The sequence below is a fragment of the Vulpes lagopus genome, chromosome 2, assembly GCF_018345385.1.
Source record: "Vulpes lagopus strain Blue_001 chromosome 2, ASM1834538v1, whole genome shotgun sequence".
NCBI classification, from domain to species: domain Eukaryota; kingdom Metazoa; phylum Chordata; class Mammalia; order Carnivora; family Canidae; genus Vulpes; species Vulpes lagopus.
In genome coordinates, this window is record NC_054825.1 from 106,337,152 (window position 1) to 106,357,954 (window position 20,803).

The following is a 20,803-nucleotide window of genomic DNA, read 5'->3' on the forward strand; positions in this document are numbered from 1 at the left end:
ACCCATTAGATGCCAGGAGGGAACCACTTGCCCCCACCCTGGTCATGACTAACAGAAATGACTTCAGACAGTTTAAATGGCCCCTGGTGGACAAAATTACCTCCTGTTGAGAACCACTGATTGACTCAAAGCTCAAACAGACTTTCTTTTATGGTTGTCTAGAAGTTTTGTAGTTTTAACTTTTATGTTTGGCCCTGTGATCAATTTTTTGGGTTAATTTTTATGTATGATGTGAGGACAGGGTGAAAGTTTACTTTTTCCACGCATATATCTAGTTATGTTTACTAATATTTTATGTAGGATGCTTATAGCTTTTTTTTTTTAAAGATTTTTTTTATTCATGAAAGACACACACACAGAGGCAGAGACACACAGGCAGAGGGAGAAGCAGGCTCCATGCAGGGAGCCTGACATGGGACTCAATCCTGGGTCTCCAGGCTGAAGGTGGTGCTAAATCACAGAGCCACCTGGGCTGCCCACTTATAGCTTTTTTAAAAGTGAGATTGGACTATAATTTTCTTTGCCATGGTGGTCTTGGCTGAATTTAGCATCAAGGATGTGTTTGCTTTGTGGAAAGAGCTAATTAGCTTTTACTATTTTATATGCCATGGAATAGTTTTGTATAAGATAGATGTTTTCGCTTTCTTAAATTTTGGTAGAACTCACCAGTAAAACTATCTGGGCCTGGAGTCTTTGAGAAAGTAGAGTACAGTGGAGGAGTTGTTTTGATTATGGTTTCAGTTTTAGTTTCTTTATGTATCTCGTCAGATTTTCTATTTATTCTTGATCCAGTTTAACCAAAACTATATTTTCTGGAAAATTGTCATTTTAATTTTGCATTCACGTATAAATATGTAGTGTGCTACTCTTACATTTTTGAAAATACTCTTTGTATCTCTAGGTAAATTTTTAAAAACTTCTGATGTTTGTACATTTTTTTTTCTTCATCATTTTTATTAAAGATTTTTTTACCTTTGTTCACAAGCTCTATCACCATGTATTGTCAATTTTGTTAACTTTTGCTCTCTCCTAGTAACTTTGTCAAAAAGCTTAGATCTTTTATTTTAAATAATTTTACATAATATGAGATAAATTTAAAGCAATAGGTTTCTTTGTTCCAAGGACTGTACTACTCAGAGCTTTGTTACATAGTTTTTTATTTTTATGCTCTAAATAGTTTGTTTCAGGACCTAAATTCTAACTATTTCAACTCTCTGAACTCACTAATTTTTTAGAATCATTTTTTCCCTAGAATGGATCCCTTCCACCCGTGGTGGCTAGTAAATGTGGTGGAATTTATTGACATTTCCCTTGTGGCCTAGCACCTAGTCAAATTGGGAGTGTTCTGTGTTTGGAAAAACTGTTCTTCATTTGGGTCAAAGTTTCTATAATTGTGCTGTTCAGCTTTTCTTCATTGTAACTTATTCTTTGTCCTGCTTGACTTGTCTTTAATACTTTGTATCTGGCTACCACTTAGAGTTCCAGAAGAATGCCTTGTCTTCCATTCCCAGCTTAGCCATTCTGTTGCTCGTAGCTCTTAAACTTTTCTGTTTTTTTTTTTTTTTTTTAATTTTGATTTCAGCAAGGTCTCCAGTTGATGTATATTCACAGCTGCCTGTGAATCCATCTTTGTGGCTGCCACAGCTTTCATCATTCCTAGTAAGATAGGTTGTAAAGTTCGGTTCTGATTGCTCTATTAATTCTCTTTCCTTGGGCCCAGTTTCTTTTGTTGGGGGAGTTTGTCCTCGTTTTCATGGCGTTGGCGCCCTTTTGATAACTGGTGATTCTTGATTGTGGTCTTGGCGGTAAGTCTCCTTTTGGACATTTGTTGCCTGTCCTAGTGCAGCTGTGCAGGGTAGGGCTGGAAGCAGTTGTTGGCTCTTGGCTCTAAATGGTTTCTGGGGAGTCTGGGGGATGGGCAAGGCGGGCCTCTGGCTGATGCATCTCGAGCCTGCTCTGTGAATCTCGAATCTCTCGAGACTTTTCTGCCCTTCTAGGTATCACCCCTCCCAGCCTGTGCCTGCCCAGAGATATCTGATAAGCCCGTGTTGATCACAACTGGCCAAGTGCAACGTGTCCTGCTTGCAGCTGGACACAGGAGAGCTGGGTTGTTGAGTTGGCTGTGGCACATCTCCTTTCTCTGGATCTCAGTTTCCTCCACATGAGAGGGCAGTGGCTGTCTTGGGTTTGAATTTGGACCCCTCCCTTTACTATTAGGTCTCAGGCCAGGTACTGGTCCTGATAGACCTTAATTTCTGTTTGTGTCAAACCAGGGTGCTAGTCAAGCTTCTAGGGGTGGTGTGAGGATCAGAATGCATTTCAGTGCCTGCCCCTACCCTTCATGTTCATCCACTGGGGCAGTGACGGTGATTCCTTTTGTCTATAAGTTAGAGTTCCTGCATTAGCTTCCTGATATTTTTAGCCTGTTACCCTGTACCCCCTGGGCTCTCTATTAGTGCCTTGGGGCTTCTGCCTCAACCAGAGAGCATTTCTTCTTTAGCTGCTTTATACATTGGCACTCCACCCAAAGAGTCCTTTTGAGAAAGAAACGTTTCCATCATTTGAAAAAGTCTAGAAACCACTGGGCTGTGTGATTCTCGGGGTCCATTTTGCATCCAAAATTCTGTGGTTCTGAGGTATGCATCCTTCAGGATTCCTCCAGTTGTGAGTTGCAGAAAGCCCAACTCAAATTCCCTTAAACAAGGAGGAGTTTGATGATAGGAGGTGGAGGCTTTGGGCGGATGCCAGATGCCATATGTCAGGCCGGCCCTGGGCCCCTTCCTGCAGCTTTCTTGGCTTGTCTTCCTTCCTGGGGTGGCTGCAGCAGTTCCACCGTCCAAGGAAAGAGAGAGAGCCTCCTTGTTTCTCTCCTGTAGGGGTTAAGGAGCCCCAGCTGACTTGTGCATGGGTGTCAGTGGTCAGCAGGGGCCCCTTCTCTGCCCTCGCAGGGCTTCCCTGGAAGGGGGAATGGGTGCTGGATTGCAGGCTGTCTGTCGTAGGTGGGAACAGGGAGCCAGGAGGCAAGGCGGGGGTGGGGTGGGGTGGTGGTGGATGTGCAAGTACTTCCTCAGCTCCACCGTGCTGCTCAGCTTAGACAGCTGCTGCTGGAGAGGATTTGGAGGTGCCCGAAGCCCTGTGTCATCTGCCTATTTTCGTCTCTATGTTAGCCAGCGCAGGGGGGCGGCACGGCGCCAGCCCTTCACAGCAGGGGAGGGGGGGAGGCTGGTTGCTCCGGTCCCCAGGAGCATGAAACTTACCTTTCAGAGCAGCTAGAGACCTTTGGTGGGGTTTTTCTGTTAGCTTTGGTGTGCTCTTAGCTCTGCTGGGGCAGCTGTCCTTGAGCAGACATACGGAGGGTAGCTTCCTTGGATGGAGGGAGCGGATTCTGACAAGTATTTCGGTTTACAGAGGGCGAGGAGAGTTGCAGGAAGTTAGATGTGAAGGTGTTACTCCTGGTTTTATTTTAACCAATGGAGGGAAAGATGGTGGCATGTGGGAACAGTGGAAGGTGGCCTTTGAAATGTGGTTGGCAGTGGGCAGCCTGGGAGGAAAGTTCAGGAGCTGGCTTTTCAATCAGAGCCTTTGTGCCCGAGCGCTGTCAGTATCCTTCATGCACATGTGTGTGTTGCAGCAATGTGTGCATGCAGAGAGCCCTTCGAGGAGCCAGGGGACTGTTGGATTTTGGTTGTGTGTCACATGCAGTTGTTGCTGTCTGTAGGTTCTCTCCACTCTGCAACCAGTCACAGTTGTAAAATGGTGTTTTGTACCGAAAACCCAAAACTTCCCCCAACGCTCCCTGCTGTTTGCCCCTGGTCTGAAAATAGAAAACCAAACCACCAAACTGGAAGTGCCGAAGAAGTGAATTCCTAGAAGTGACAAGGGTGCATCTCCACTGAGTCACCCTTGTTGTCTCTCTGAAACTCCTTCACCTGCTGTGAGCTGTACATGTGTTCCTCACCACAAGCAAAGTGAGAAGCCGCGTAGCTCTTTTCTGTCTCTGTACAGTTCGCCTTTGGTTGATACCAAGGGAGGGAAGAGCTGTGGGCAGGGCCCTTCTCTAAGGCAGGACAAACTTTTCCAAGGCCTTTCTGTAGGATGATGTGAAAACATAGACCATGCAGGAAGTGGGTCAAACTGGGGACCCTGTATCAGGTGCTCTGGCTGGGAGCACGCTGGTGGGGCTAGGACATGGTAGAGGGACTCTTGTGGCTGGAAAAACATGAGTGTCCAAGGGAACAGAAGGAGGGAACCAGAGGGAAGGTGATGTAGCTGGGTGCCAGGTCCCATAGGCCATTGCAGTGACTCTGGCTTCTATTCCTAGGGCGGTGCGAGCCCTGGGAAGATTTTGAGCAGAGGAGTGACATAGGGTGGGGGTGGCCAAAGGGGGAAGCTGGGTTTTTTTGATAGACTGGGTAAGAAGTTACAGTAATTGGACCAGGGTTATAGCAAAGGGTGTGGTGAAGAGTAGTCAGAGTTGGATATTTTGAAGGTGGAGCTGATGGATTTTCTGACGATTGTGTCCGGGATATGAGGTGAGAAAGACTAGTGCAGGGTTTAGTTGGTGCAATTGGAAGTTGCATTGCAAATGGAATTGCTGTTTTCAGAGATGGGGGAAAAGCCAGTTTAGGGGGAAGACAAGGAGTTTGGCTTAGCCATGTTGATGTTGGGTTACATCTAGCATCTGAGTGGGAGCTCGGGTGGGCAGCTAGAGCAGTGTCTTTGGGTTGAGGGCAATGTCCGAGCCTGGGAATGTCAGTTTGGGAGCTGCTGTTGCATAGCTAGAAAGCACTTGAGTGAGTCCTTAGGGAGTGGCGGAGGCAAATTCTGAGGAACCCTGTTCTCAGAGGTCTGCCGGATGCTGGGAACCTGTAGGGGAAGCTGACAAAGAGCTGCCAGGGAGATGGGATGAGAATCAAGAGAGCGCAATGTCCTGGAAACCCAGGGAAGGCAGGGTTGTAGGAAGAAAGTGGCCAGGTGTGTCACATGTGGAGCACCGAGTACCACGACACTAAGCGACCAGTGGATTTGGCAGCACAGAGGTCTTTGATGAGGATACCAAGGTTTTGGTGGAGAGGTGGGTAAAAGCCCAGTTGGCTTTAAGGGAATGAGAGGGCATGATAGGACGAACAAACAGTACGTTTGGGGTTTGCTGTAAAGGGATCAGAGCAGTGTGTGGGGGGGTACTGCACTGGTGTGTGGGGTCAAGGGAGAGGGTTGTAAAAAGTAGGATCTATTATAAAGGGTTGGTATGCTGAAGGGAGTGAACCAGCACAGAGAAAGATTGGTGATCCACGGTGAAGGGAGAGAAGGAAGGAAAAGAGAGAGAGGACACAAAACCTGGGTGCTGTCCCCAAATAGGGGACAGGTCTGGCAGCCAGGGCACCAGGAAGGTTGGGCCTTAGTGATGGGAGTGTGTGAGGACGATGCAGGTAGACTGGTAGATATGATGGAAATCTGGAAGTTTCTATTTTAATTTCCGTAGTGAAGCAAGAAGCAAGATCTCTGCTGAGGGTGGCAGTTCAGCAAGTGGCTGCCTCTTCTCTCAGGCCATCATTCTGTGCCGGAAAGGGGAACGGCACCCCCCCCCCCCCCAGGGATTGGGGGCAGCTGAGTATTTGCAGACCACTCAGCAAAAGTGTGAGCCACGAAGTCGCTCGATAGATGTTTCCCTTATTCTTCATAAGAGCTCTTGAAGTTGAGGTGAGATAATGCTGTCATTTTAAAATGAACTCATAAAGGTGATACCTGTCCTGGCACTAAAGGAGTGCCCTGTGTGTTTCCTTTTCCCAGTTGGGTGTTAGGTTTTGCTGAGCTGTCTTCACCAGTCTGACATTTGACCCCGGCATCTTCAAAGCAGAGATTTTTCTCCTGTGTCAGCCTCACCAGCCTGGAGAAGATTTAGCACCTGAGAGCAGCCTCAGGGGCGTCACGCTGCAGAGGGCAGATCTGCCCTTGGGGTTATGTCTCTGCAGGAATTGCACTGAGTCTGGGAGGGGTTTCTGGGACACTGGTGACAGCTTACAAGGGGACTGAGCATTATGGTGTGAATTCTATGCCGTGGGCTGGTGGGTTGGCTTTAAAAGCAGTTGAATTCAGGCATCCATATAATTAAGGAGGTTTAGCCTGTAATCCAACTTTTCTTTATGCACATGAGGAACAAAGTATGGGAACATCCAGGTAATTACTCTGATTTTTAAAAAAATCCTCGCAGAGGGATTAGGGTTGAAATACAGGCCTGCATCCTGACACCACAGAGTTGACCTGAGCAAAAAAGTGCCATGGTCGTAGCAGAGGAAGGACAAGCAGTCTTTTGGGGAACTTTGTGTTGTGGAGGGGCCCTTGCCAATTTACTAAGAATTCCACCTCTTGCATTGCAGTGGAACCTCCTTAGGAAGGTCTCATGTTTTTTCCCCCTGCTCCTCTGCCAGAAATTCAGATTCATCAGACCTCTGTTCTGGTGGCAACTGGTGGCTATGGGGCCCAGGCATGTGTAGGTCCAAAGTGGATCTCTTGTCCTGAGAGAACCTAGGAGGCAGCAGGGTTTGTGTGTGTGTGTGTGTGTGTGTGTACACACATGCGTTGTCCTGAGGGACCCCCATCTCCAGCTCCATGGAGATGGCCCAAGACAGGGGCCTGTTCCCTCCACTTCCTGACCTGTGTTACGTGACATTCCTTTAGGAGGCTCCAAGCCAATGTACCTTTTTTTGTAAACTCCATTTTTAAGCAGCCTGAAGCTTTCTATTGATCAGATGAAAGCCTTAAATCCTAGTTTCTCAAAAGTTCTACATTCCTGGTCATGATTTTCCTCGCAATGACTTTGTGTAGCAGCTGAGTTTCATAGATGAGGAAGTCGGGGCTCGGGAGATTAAGCGTGTCCCACGCAGCTGCTCAGGGTGGGGTGGGAGTTGGAGCCATGTCTCTGGGCTCCTTCTACTTGCCATGGCACCTTTCCGAGTGCAGCTCACCTCCCTCTCTATTTCACATGACCTTTGTTAGTCACTCTTGGTGATGGTTTGAAAACTTTGCTGCCCCCCACCCCCCCAACCATCCCCTAGCGCCTTAGGCTCTGGTGTGGACTTAGAGCCTTGCTTCCAGCTGGATCCCTCTCTAGCCAACTGGCTTCTTGCTCCCGGACCCTGTGTAACCACCCGGGAAAACCAAAGACTAATGTCTGGCTTCGCTTCGCTTCGCTTCTTTTCTTTTCTTTTCTTTTTTCTTTTCTTTTCTTTTCTTTTCTTTTCTTTTCTTTTCTTTTCTTTTCTTTTCTTTTCTTTTCCTTTCTTTTCATTTCTTTTCCTTCCTTTCTTTTCTTTTCTTTTCTTTCTTTCTTGCAGGCCTCATATCTTTATCCACAGCTTTGTGGGTTTGTTAGAATAGGAAGTGAAGTACTTCCTATATATGCTTTTGCCATGCTGTGTCAAACTCATGTGTCTCCTGGCCTTCAGATCAGGGCGCAGATTTATCATGCCAAATCAGATTCTTCTCTTTTCGTGTCAGCCACAGAAAGGCGTCCACAACGGTGGTTCCATTAAGCTCTTGACATTCTGCTGCAATGTCCATTTTGGAAATCCTGCTTCTTTCCGCGCCCTCCTTTCCCCCCCTGCCTGCCCCCTCCCCCTTCTGAAGTTTGGGAGACTGTTCCAGATTTTTGAAGGTTAGCAAGCTGGATATACGAGCTGAGAAACTATCTGGTAATGATAAGGGGCAGAAGTGAGCCAAACGATTTCCTGAATGTTCTGCAAGAGGACTTGGATGCAGGCCAAAAATAGGAAAGTCTTTTTTTGATGTTCAGGTTGGAAAGACTTTTCCCTTGTCCCTAAAATTTTAGATTTGCTGCTCGCTCCGGATTCAGAAAAACATTCCTCTAGCCCCGTTACTGTGCTGTGTGAATTTAGCCTGTTTTACTGAGCTTTGTGTGTTTTTTTTTCTTTTAAGAAACCAAATTATAGATTCACACATGCTTATTAATTTTATTACCGATTCCATCATGCTTCTATACTGCTTTATAAACCAATAATTAATTGTAGGCCAGTAATAAAAAGTTTAATAGCTACATGACCATTACCATAACCCCAAGACTCAGGGAGTGTGAGGGAACTAAGGTATATTTCAAAAGTGTGTGGCTTTGTGGCAGTACATGTGAAGAAGAGGAGTGCATGGGGCTGTTTTGTGTTGGAGGGAGGGAACTCAAGTTTTCTAAGATTTTTTTTTTTTTTCTCTAGGAGGTTGGGCACATCTTACATTGTATAACTGAATTTTATATCCTTTACTTTAGACATTAGCAGTTTTAAAAATGAGAGAAACCCAAGTTCTATTTTGCAAGATATTGCAGTTTTGCAGATATTCAGTGATGACAGTTACGAAAACCTGAGAGGTGTCCCAGGAAGACATTACCCTCAAATAATTTACACATTTTGTCCAGTTGTACCTCTCTGGCTTTTTCTTTGGAATTTTCTTTCTTTCGGACAGACATATCGACCTCGTTCAGAGGAGATGGCCTTGCATTTCTTCATTAAGCTTTCTGAACTCTAGGCAGTTGTGTTGGCCAGCTGGCTTTGCTTCTTCATTGCTGCCCGTACATGGGTTTATTCTTGACCAGGATGGGTTCTGCCAGTGGCATTTGCTGGAGCAGTATTGGGAAAGTAGAAATGCCTTCCTGTCTCTGGCTTGGTTGACAGTATGCTACTTGTGTGCCTCTTTCTCGCTGGTAATCTGCCAACACCTTTCAGGATATTATGAAATTTAAACCAAATGAGGTTAAAATGGAACCTCTGTGCCACTGGACAGACACCGACTGACTTTCGGCAGAGGCCGTGGGATTGCAGTCGGGGCCAGACAGTTTTAAGCGTCCTTTAAAGGGAGAACTCAGCCTGTGTGCTCAGTTTTTATGGTGAAATTAATTGTCCATGTTTAGGGCATATTTCAGGCTCAGAATTCACTTTAAAATCAGAGACATCTTAAAGTCATTTGCCTTGTGTGTGACTTCTGCCCCTGCTCCCCACTGGATCTGCAGGAGTGATGGCACGGTGTTTCTGAGCTCCTGGTGACACTCTTGGACTCTGGGTTTGGGTGTGAAAGGGCTACTCGCTGCCGAGCTAAGTGCTCACTTTGAAGGAGAGTGAATCAGAGATGAGTCCCTTCTCCATGAAGTCCTCAACCGGCTCCACAAGTGGGGTGAGGGTAGCGCTGGGAAAGGGGGCTAAGGGGATTGATATCCTTTCCTTAGAAACCACTGGGTGAGGGAAGAGAGGTTGCAGAAGGTGGCACCTTTGGCATTTGGCCATTCAAACTGTGCAAGAGGGCAGCAGAAATGGAAAACGAGGAGAACTTGAGTTCAGAAAGTTACAGTCTCTTGGGCCATGTGGCACGGGGCAGCCTAGATCTTGCACAGGTTCCTTCCCAGCGTTTCCGCAGGTGGATTCGCTTACCCTGGGAATCTCCGTGATGCGGAATCTCTCATTTTAGTTCTGTGGGGTGTTTTGTCAGTTGTGGCATTGTAATTGAAACTATTTTCTGGGAAGTTAAAAAAAAAACTTTTAAGAATTAAAAATAAATGAGGCAATTCACGTTGGTGGTTAAGCACTTGCCCTTGGAGCTGAGCTGGACTTGGCACATTTCATAACTGCGTGACGTTGGGCAAGGAGCTTGATATTCTGAGCCTTGGTATCTTTGGCTCCCAGGCCGAGGTGCTCGGAACAGTGGAAGAAGGGTGGGGTGGCTCTGCTGGGAGAGCTGTGCTGTGCTGCCATCCTGGCCCACTGCAGCTTTCTTCCTAGTGGCCCAGGGGCTGTGGTCATCATTCTGGGAGGGGAGGCCCTGACTGCCCTGTGTGGCTGGGGACACCTAAGGAGATCCAGCATTGTGTGTGGGGCAGTGCTGGTGCTGTGGCATTACAGCTGTGGATCATGGGGGACTTTCTGGGTCTACGTGTGTATCTAGAAGTGTCAGGTGTGCATTGAAGTAAATTTAAATTTTTTTGAGAGTGGGAGGGGGACGTTGGCCTACTGCATTTTACACACTGGAAAATGCGGTAGAATGGCAAGGACCTTACTTACCTTTGCTAATTTTCAGAGCCAGGGTTCTCACGCAGATGGTGGTGTGTCCAGAAGAGCAGTTCAACTGGGAATTGGCTGCCTCCTCTGAGGATGTTGGCCGAATTTCGCAAGGCTAGTGGGCAGGGCTGCTGGATGCTATTTCCCATTGACCAACTGCTTCCTTAGGCCTTTGCGGGTCTCCCCATTCCACCTCCTTGTGTCCTGTCATTTCCTTCTGAGGGGCTGGAAGATAGCATAGAGCCACAGTGACCTAGAAGACTTGATACTGCTTTGAGTGTTACAGATTCAAGGAAATGCCCACTGGGCTTTCACACCTGACTTGATGCAGGAGATCTTTGTGTAGCAGATATATTTAAAACACACACATGAGCACTGTTGTGAGGGTGTGTGTGTGTGTGTGTGTGTGTGTGCGGAGTACATTTCTACGTGGCTTGCAAATACTTTTTTCCAGAAGTTTGGTAGTATAGATTAGAAACATGCTCTGGCCATTCCTTCATTTTTACGTGAGATGATGAAGAACTCTACACCCAGGTATTTGAGGTTGGGATTGTGAGTGGCATTGAAGGTGCCAGCATGGAGGGTCTATTCTGTGGTAAGTGGTTATATCAACCCCCGGCAGAAAGCCAGCACTCAAATACTTTCATAGGATCCTCTTTACTCCTCATTCCCATAACCACTGATCGTTTTGTTAAGTCTTGACTAAGTATCAAATGCAAATAGAGAAAAGAAAAGAATATTGAATAGAGCAACATTTTTCTTTCTAGGGACACTGATTAGATAAGACAGTATTCCCCAGTTTCTTTTTTTCATCTCTTTTCTGCTCCTGAAACACACACTCTTTACAGCTACCTTATTTAAATATCACTTCTGCAAAATCAGCAGTGGATTTCTGTTTTAAGAAAAGCATAGCATTTTAGGTCCTGTGTGGATTTCCTAGTTGTTGATTCATTCTAAAATGATACCTCTATGTACCTCTCTCATATACTTAGGATTGGGAAACACTTTCATGATGCCACTATTAAGGTTTTAGATTCAATGTCTAGTATCCCAGAAAAACATAGTCATGGCTCTTGAATAAGAGATTTAGCTATAATTAATAGAAAAGTTTTACTAGTACTCTGCAAATAAAACCCCTAGCTTAACATTTTAAAATAAGATCCACAGTGTCTTTGGCCTTCCTTTGTTTCAAGCACAAAATCAAAACTGCCTCGTTGAATCTGTGAAGCCCCCAGTGTAGGGTGTAGTCGGCTTTCCTCATCTCCTTGACCTCACCCACCTTGCTGCCCCCACACTGCCCTCTTTTCCATCAGGCTGCTAAGTCCTTTTTTCCGCAGGGCCCAACAGTGGCTAATCTATCTTCTGGAATATGCTTCCCACCATCTCTTCCCCTGAGTTGCCCCTTTTTCGTTGTTCGAGTCCCCGGGCACATGCTATCTCAGAAGACTTGCCAGTCTAAAGTAGGTCCTTGCTCATTTCCTAGTACAGGCGATCTTGTTTTTTTGCCGGGAGCGCTCAGCGAAGTATGTGAATTTATGTACCTGCTTATTTTCTGTAGTCCCCTGGAGCACACGCTCCAGGGGGGCAGGGATTTTCTGGTTGGCTTTGATCATCGATGCACCCCTCAGTGCCCCTGCAGGAAGTACTTAAATATTTGTGAAGCAAATGAATAAAGGTTAGTGAAGGTCAAAGGAAACAGGCCTTTATTGATGACTTTCTCATGCCTGGGAATACTTGGGTTATTTTCTTTTGCCTTTAGCCTTCCTGACTTTAGGAGATAAATCTAAAGGGTTGCTGATAAAGCAGCTGAATTCAAAACTGGTGGTTGCCAGACGGAAGAGGGGTAGGGGGATAGGTGGAGGGGAGTGGGAGGACTCCAGTTCCGGAGTGAAGAATCACGGGGATAAAAGGCCTAGCCTAGGGAGTTTGTGGTCAGTAGCCTTGTAGGCTGGCGGGCAGGGGCTGCACTTGTGAACACAGCCTAAGGAGTAGAGATATTGAATCACTATGTTGCACACTTGGAACTAAGGTAACACTGTGTCAGCTATACTTGAAGAAAGAAAAAGAAAAAAGAAACATAGTTCCATGGTCACTGCTATGAGCCTGGCTTTACCGCAAGGCCTGTACTGCAAGGCCTGCACTGTGCCCAGCACAGCAGCCTGTTTTTCAGGTTTTCCAGTAGTGGCTGTCAGAGCCTTCTAGGGGAGCATCCTGCCACCCTGCCTGAGTGCTTCCGTGTGCTTATGTCCCTATGCTTCCCCGGTAAATTCAATCATCCCCCAGCCCTAAATTCAGGAGAATGCTTGGCTCCTTGCCAGCCAACAACCCTACTTTTGGGGCTCCTCCCTTACTGGGGAGGAGGGGAGGGAGAGGCATATTGCCTGGTGTTCTGTGCTCTGTGCGGGCCTTTGTCCTGAGGCCCTGTGGAAATGGGGCCCTGGGAAGTGCGCTGCTATGCCTGGGAGCCATGCCTGGGAGCCTGGAGCCTAGTGCTTTCTAAGTTCTGTCCTCGAGGTGGTATTGCTTTGGGGGAGATACACTCCTGCTACACTTGAGTGGTCTCAGAGCTTAGCAACCTCAAGCACCCCCCCTTCACCCCCCACAACTCCTGACTAGGCTGAACCTAAGCAGTTCATATTTAACTTCTCTTCAGGGATGCTATTGAATTGATACAGTATCTTTGCATTTTGCAAAGGAGCTTTTTAGTCAACTTTCCTCATTTCCTGTCTTTAGCTTTGCTGAGGATATGACCCCTATTTTACAAAATGGACAAAACATTCTCCCCAGGAAGAGTGGAGGATTGAGAATAATTGTTTTGACAGAACTGACAAACCATTATTTTGTCCCAAGTATGCATGCAGATCAACTCCTTAACAATTACTCAGTATTTACTTTGCCCGAGGCTTGAACGGAGAGTGAGTTTTAATGCATGTTAAATGCTTGATTGAGTGGATCAAACTAAAGTAAATTTTGTCTGATTTTGAATCAGATAGTGGATCCATTGCACAAGTCTCTCTTGTCAGCTTGGGTCTCAACTGTGGCCGTAAAAGGTAAAACCAGAAGAGAACTATCTTTCATGCTGTAACTAGTTTTTATATAACATAAAGTTAAAAACGGTCCTTTGGTTTTTCAGCATTCCAGTGTGATTGGAAAGGTTACTATCTTATATTCAACATGATTCTTGAGTAGTTACTTATGTGAGTTGATATTCTTAAATTAATGGTAGAATTTTTAAGTATTTTGATGATGGTCAGTCTTGTGGCAGCTCAGGGTGGATGGAACCAGAGCGAGGAGGTATTTAGTGGTTTCTGCCCTGGCTTCTGTTCAACGTAACATAGTTTGCGTTTAGATTTTTGGCGAATGGAAGTATGTCTTCTAGGTTGTGGTAGTCCTGGAGTAAATGGCTTGCATGTGAAACTAGGGAGAAGTTTAATTATTGGCAGATCAGTGACAGTGACAAATTGTTTTTCTTCCTTTCTAGTTATACATGGGAAGCTGTTGATACCAAAAATAACATGCTTTATAAGATCAACATCTGTGGAAACATGAATATTGATCAGTGTGGATTTTCAAGTGCTGTTTGTATGTACGACGTGAAGACAAACAGCTATCGTTCCGTGGGTAAGTACAACTACCCTTAAATCACTGAATGTACAAGATCCCAATTTTTAAAAAATGACTCTAGCTATCTACGTGCAGGCTTATATATCGCTTATAATATATACATTTCATTTTTGATGGTTACAAGTGGTAACAATTTAAATGTGTGCAACATGAGATTAAATTAGATTACTTCCATCTAGTGGAATAGTAATCATGAAAAATCATGAAGAATTATGCAACTTTCTATTCATTAGTATGGAAGGAGGTTTCCTGGATGACTCTTCTTGCCCTCTCATGTTTTTCTTGAACCCAGTCTTTACCTTTCTCCCTCCTTCACACTCATTTCTTCCAGTGCTCAGTCCCTCTTCACCCCCTCCTACGATTCTGCTTTATTCTGTGCTTGAGTCTCAGGCTGTCAGTATTTACATGGGATCAAAGATGGTCATTGGTTTTAAGCTTACCTTAAAAATTTAATGGTCCTAAGGACTGCCAATCCCAGAGGAAAAAAAGTGCAAACTTTCATTTCATTTCCCCAGATGCCCTCTTTTTGGGTTAGGATCCCTTTCTTCTGGTGAGGATGATGGGTTCAAGTTGGCCAACAGCGGCAGGCCTACTGAGTTATGTGGAGCAGGCAAGGGGGAGATGCATAAAGGATGGAGGCGGAGGGCAGACCTAAAAGCAGTGGGTATTTCCCTGGGTTTGGTGGCATGAATGTCTGTGGTGACCTTTGACCAGCGCAATTTGAACAGTAAGATGTGATGGTGAAGGATAGTCATGAAGTGAAGATGTGTGTGGTAGCTGGGAGAGGCTCCTGGGCAGGTTTTTGGAGTTTGGGAGGGTTGTCTTGCTGTGGTAGTTCTGTCTGTCATTTTGAATGAAAATTCCTAAACACGGCTAAAAAGGATTTTGAGGAAGTAACGTTTAGAGGGTTAAGAGTAAGGTCAGTGTGACAAGTGACTTCTCTTGGCTCCCCTCTCTCCCGACAAGGGCATTGTCTAGACTAGAAACAGTGGTAAAAAGGAGTTAAGGCTCAGGACAGAGATCTGAGAAAGCACCAGGTTTTTCTGAACTCTTGGGTGGGACAAATTTCATTTTGTGTTCTGCTTAAAAACATGCAAATGAGGTGGCCAACGTCCTGCTGTAGGACACAGGTGGGCCTGTTGGTCATTGTTCCTCAGATTTTCAGAGAGAGAAAAGGTAGTCTTCCTCTTAACTTGATTCTAATATTTGACTACAGTATTTCTGGCTGATGAAAGTACAGATGGACACTGAATGCAGATAAGTCACTAGGAGGATGATTTGTGAAGTTGGGGTGGCTGGACAGAATTTGAGAATAACCAAGTTGGGGTGGCTTTGAAAGCCAGGCAGGAGAATTGATATCTTCTGAGATGTAGGTAGTGGATCCATCATAGATTCTTTGTGACAGTAATGGGGGAGGTAATCCGGCAAAATGCCTTTTTTGTTTTGTTTTGTTTTGTTTTGTTTTTAAGAAAGCTGGGTAGAATGGAATAGGAAAGGCTGGTTAAAGGGAAGAGGCCAAAGGTAACTAGAGGAGTTAAAAGCTAAGTTACAGGTTGATGTCACGTAGCAGTTTCTAGGCTCGTTTTACTCACACTTTTCCCAGAGTTTCACACTCCTGAAGGGAGAGAATGGTGTGCTAGATGGTGGCTACTTCCCACACTGACCCACTTCTTCAGCTCAAGAGAGCAAACTCTCGTTTAGAATGAATGCGAATGACCTTCCAGTAAGACAGTCTTGAGTCAGATCTAATTTTGCTAGTTTGTGTTGTATAATAGAAATAATGGAATTTGTTATTATAAATTTGGTTTCATAACTAAATAATAACTAATTTTTTGTGCATTTATGTGCCAGCCATATTTTTAAGTAAAATATCTTATTTAGCTTATTCACCAACTTCTTGAAGTACATGACTTCATTTTCTCTTGTTTTTATAAATGGAGAAACTGAAGCACAAAATGGATACAGAAGCTGGTTAGAGGTTGCACGATTATGGATTCGAATGTTGACAGGTGGACTCCAGAGCCTGGGTACTTATTCTGGGCTAGAGTCATAGGGTCATGTTGGACAGTTGCAGAGCTAAAATGGGAACCCTGATGGGAAATCTGAACTCCTGGCTGTGAGAGGACAACTGAGAAACTAACTTCTTATGTATGAACTTGCTAGAAAGGAAACAATGTGAATTTTGAAAACAGCCACAAAAATTGGAGCTCTCAATAGGTCAGAGGAATGGAAAAGCTATATAGCTGTAGTAGATTAAAATACATATGAAAACTTAATGTATAACCAAAAGTTGGGGTGCAGTTTTGCTATTTATCTGCTACAACAGCTTTAGACCTCTCCTTCATACCCTACAACAGAAATTTCATATCAGTTAAAATTAAAAGTAAAACGACAATAGAACATTGGGAAGAAACCTGGCAAAACAGAAATATAATCTAGGGGAGGTAGGAGTTTCTCTTAGTAAATGATAACGAAGACAGACAACCCGAGGAAAAATGGCAAAGTCTGAAGATAGGCAGTTAGTTCACAAAAGAAGAAATCCCATATGGTCAATACAACTTCATTAGTAAGCCAGGTGTAAATGCAAATCAAAGCAATAATGAAATCTCATTTTTCTTCTATCAAATTGACAGAAGTTTAAATGGTTGAATCAGAGAGTGTTGGCACAGAGCCTAGAAAGGGCACATGCCTGTATTGCTACAGGAGGATGGTTGTCTGTAACTCTTTTGGGAAGATCATTGTTGATAGGAGTTTTATGGTGCCCACAAAGGCTGTTTTTGTTCTTAGAAATGAATATTAAGGCCTCAACTTTGGTTTAAACAATACTACATTATTTTTAATTTAAAAAAAGTCATGTGTTCTTCCTTAGGCAAATTATATTGTTACAAATATCAGTCTAGCAGAGTTTAGCAATCATTTTTCTGGGACCTGTGAACATTTGGTTCTTTTTACTACCTAGTGGAGCCATCTTCACCACAGTTTAAGATGGTTTTTACATTTGACCTACATGATTTCCTTTTAAAGTGCTTCATATGTCTGATCTGACCATTAGAGCTTAAGTACTACTACTAATAATTATAAATTTAATAGTTTAAACATAAATATAATAAGCCTGAAATTCTCTTAGGTGTTCTAAATACTGTGTCACAAGTTTCAATCAATTGCTCAGTTATAACCTGTGGATTGATTGCAGTCCTAACATTGAACATTGCCATTATGTAAAAATACTGAATATATTCACTTTCCTCCTGACATCCTAAATGTTAATTCTTTGGTCTTAATGTCATTAATCTTTCTGAGGGTTAAAAGCTGTAGATCTACTTCAGGAAGCCTGTTACCTGCCCACAGAACTGAGGTAACATACGCATCAGGAAAGACTGGTCATTGTGGTTACTTACCGCCAAAGCCTGGGGTTCTGATCGGCGTCTTGTTGGTGACCTGGATAGGACACAGAGGATCCCGTTGTAGTTGCTGCATCAGGTGACTTCATTTACTGTACAGAGGCTGGCCCCTGACTTTAGATGACATTGTTATTTGTTGATTCTTGTATGTGGTCAGAGAAATCTAGAACAGCCATTCCAGGTTGTTCACGGGGTTCAGTTTTGCATCTCTGACTCTTAAGATGTGAACATCTCTTTTCCTTTCAAGCCGTGTATTCTTTCCTTTTCTTAAAACCATGTAATTCTTTTGGTTATTTAAGATGATAATCTGGTTGAGACTTAGATATAATTTATGTCTCTCCTGATAGTCTGGCAATAGCTGTTAAATTTTAAAGCCTCTATTCCCATAACCTACTTTTGTAAGTCTTACCAGTAGAGGAATTAGCACTGTACACAGATTTTGATACACGGTAGTTTTTCTGGTAGCATTGGTAACTGTGGCAGATATGCTGGCACCACCTTACTGCTGGAAGGGTTCCATAAACTGTAGTATATTGTATTCTGATTCACTTGGTTAAGTCACATCTTAAAAGATACATGTATAAATTATATTTTGAAACAGCCAACATTTAATCATTTATTTATTTATAACAAATACTTGAATGACTCACTCAGCACTAAAACAGACAAAAATCCCTTTTCTTGTGGATCTTACATACTAATAGTGTTGTGGGGGACAGACCGAAATAGTGACTAGATAGTGCGCTAGAATGTGACAAGTGCTGTAAAAAAAGAAAAGGAAGGAAAATCAGGAGTGCTGGAGGTCTCAGGAGTGTGTGTTCAAGAATATTAAAGGGGGTAAGTATCGCTGAGAAAGTGACATTTAAGCAAAGACTTGGAGTGGAGGGAGTGAGTCAGGTAGCTCTGGGGGGAGCAGCCAGTGCAGGGGACAAGGGGCAGTATTTGGGGAGGGTAATTGGTGGTAGCAAGAATAGAAATCTCTCTCTCTCTCTCTCTCTCTCTCTCTCTTTTTAAAGTGTTAATATAAAGAGGAGCAGAAAAATGAGGCAGCAGCTGGAGGGAAAAATTGGGTGGAGAGGATTCTTTTCTTCATTTGGTGAAAGAACACGTGAATAGTACACGTTGAAGGACACGACACAATAAAGAAAGGGAAGTGGGGAAGAGGGAAGCCTTGCTGGAGCACATTGGTGACTAGCACGGGGAGGGCTGCCTGCCTGCCTGACAGGCTCTGAGCGATGTGTTGGGGAGGCCCGGTGGCCGCACGGTGGGCCCTGAGGCTGCCTGCGAAGTCGGGATCGCCAGGGCTTGCAGCCTCAGCGAGGCCGAGTTGCGAGCTCGGCTGGGCTCGGCCGGGGACGCCGAGGGTTGCAGGCGAGGCCTGGTAGGCCTGGAGCGTGGCCTGGTCTGGCGGGCTCTGGTGAGTGCGGCCTGGCGCGCAGGGTCTGCAGGACCCTGCGCGGCCTGGCCTGTAGAGCGTGGCCGGGTCTGGCGGGTACGGGCGAGCGCGCCCTGGCGGGCCTGGCGCGCAGGGTCTGCAGGACCCGGCGCGGCCTGGCCTGTGGAGCGTGGCCGGGTCTGGCGGGTACGGGCGAGTGTGGCCTGGCGGGCCCCCTGGCGCGCAGGGTCGGGAGGACCGGGCGCGGCCTGGCCTGTGGAGCGTGGCCGGGTCTGGCGGGTCCGGGTGAGTGCAGCCTGGTCTGGCGGGCCCGGGTGAGCGCGGCCTGGAGGGCCCGGCCTGGAGAGCGCTGTCTGGCGGGCCCAGCGCGTGGTCTGGTGCACCCGGTGCGGTCTGGCGGACCTGGCCTGGAGACCGAGGTCTGGCAGACTCGCCACGGCCTGGCGGGCCCGGCAAGCGCGGTTTGGTCTGGCGGGCCCAGGCGAGCGCGGCCTGGTCTGGCGGGCCCGGCCGGGAGCCCGCGGTCTGGCGGGCCCGGCGCGCGCAGCCTGGTCTGGAGGACCCGGCCTGGAGAGCGCGGCCTGGAGGACCCGGCGCGGTCTAGTCTGGTGGGGCCCCGCCAACGCGGTCTGGTCTGGTGGGCCCGGGCGAGCTCGGCCGGGTGGGGCGGACCTGGCCTGGAGAGCGCGGTCTGGAGGACCCGGCGCGGTCTGGCGGGCCCTGGTGAGCGTGGCCTGGCGGGCCTGGTGCGCAGGGTCTGTAGGACCCGGCGCGGCCTGGCCTGGAGAGCGCGGCCCGGTCTGGCGGACCCGGCCTGGAGAGCGCCGTCTGGTGGGCCTGGCGCGCGCGGCGGGGTTTGCAGGACCCGGCCTGGAGACCGGGGTCTGGAGGGCCTGGCGCGCGCGGCCCGGCGCGGCCCGGAGGACCCGGCGCGGTCTGGCGGGCCCGGCGAGCGCGGCCTGGTCTGGCGGGCCCAGCGAGCGCGGCCTGGCCTGGCGGACCCGGCTTGGAGAGCGCGGTCTGGAGGACCGGGGGCGCGCGGTCTGGCGGGCCTGGCGCGGTCGGGCGGGCCCGGCGCGCGGCCTGGAGGACCCGGCGCGCGGTCGGGCGGGCCCGGCGCGGTCGGGCGGACCCGGCCTGGAGAGCGCGGTCTGGAGGACCCGGCGCGGCCTGGCGGGCCTGGCGGGCCTGGCGGGCCTGGCGGGCCTGGGCGAGCGCGGCCTGGTCTGGCGGGCCCGGCCGGGAGCCCGCGGTCCGGCGGGCCCGGCGCGCGCAGCCTGGTCTGCAGGACCCGGCCTGGAGAGCGCGGCCTGGAGGGCCCTGCGCGGTCCGGTCTGGTGGGGCCGCGCCAGTGCGGTCTGGTCTGGCGGGCCCGGCCTGGAGAGCGTGGTCTGGCGGGCCCGGCGCGCGGTCTGGAGGACCCGGCGCGGTCTGGCGGGCCCGGCGAGCGCGGCCCAGCCCATTTGGCGCCGTCCTCGGGAGCTGGCCGTGGGCCTGGCGTGCTGGCCGCCGCCCCGCAGTCCTCGCCCGGCGCTCGCCCGGGGAGGACGGCCAGGCTGGCCGGTTGCCGCGGTTGTCTGCCGCGGTCCGCTGCGGCCTCTCCCCGGGCCCGGGCCGGCCGCCGGGCGGAGCGGGCGGAGCAAGACGGCGAGGCGGGCAGGCGGCTGCGGTGCTGGTGCGGGCCGGCGCCTGGGGATGCCGGTGCCCCGTGCCGCGGCGGCGGAGGTCGGCTGGATCCCGCCCGCCCGAGGCCAGGGCCCTCCGCGGTTCCGTCTCGGGCGGGCCCAGCTGCTACGAGGAGCCCCGGGAGCTCTGGGCACGGGCCGGCAGGGGCCGCCGCGTGGGGGGCGGGGGCGGGGGCGGGGGCGGGGGCGGGGGCGTGGGGGAGGGTCTTCACGGCGGGGGGCGCGGCCTGTGGGCGCCCCCTTCTGGCCGCGGCGCGTGCCGCCTCCTGCCGCCTCCTGCCGCCTCCTGCCGCGTCCTGCCGCGTCCTGCCGCCTCGCCCGCCCTCCGCGGCTCCCGGAGCGCGGCGCTGCGGGCGCGCGTGGAAGCCCCGCCCCCGGCCCCGCCCCCGGCCCAGCCCCGCCCCCGGCCCAGCCACGCCCCCTGTGGGCGGGGCCACGGCGCTGTCCGCGGGCGCTGTCCTCGGTCCCGGAGCCTGCGGGGCTGCTGCGCTCCCGGCGACAAAGGGATTTCCGGATAGATCTCGGGAGTTTTAGGGCGAGCGATTCGCGCAGACCTTTGCGCAGTGGCGGGCGGGCATCGGGAGAAAGAGCCAGTGGGCGGTGAGCCTGGTGCTGCGGGGGCAGCCCCGGACCCGTGACTCCCTC

The 20,803-nt window shown here is 48.7% G+C and overlaps 1 protein-coding gene across 1 annotated transcript in view; it reads left to right on the forward strand.

The window, feature by feature from the left end:
* The window catches only part of IGF2R (insulin like growth factor 2 receptor), a 99,877-nt gene that overhangs the window by 5,591 nt on the left and 73,483 nt on the right, over positions 1–20,803 (forward strand). The window contains exon 2 of the mRNA XM_041743476.1: positions 13,534–13,673. Coding sequence (XP_041599410.1) covers positions 13,534–13,673 — 140 coding nt within the window. The remainder of the gene's footprint in view (positions 1–13,533; positions 13,674–20,803) is intronic.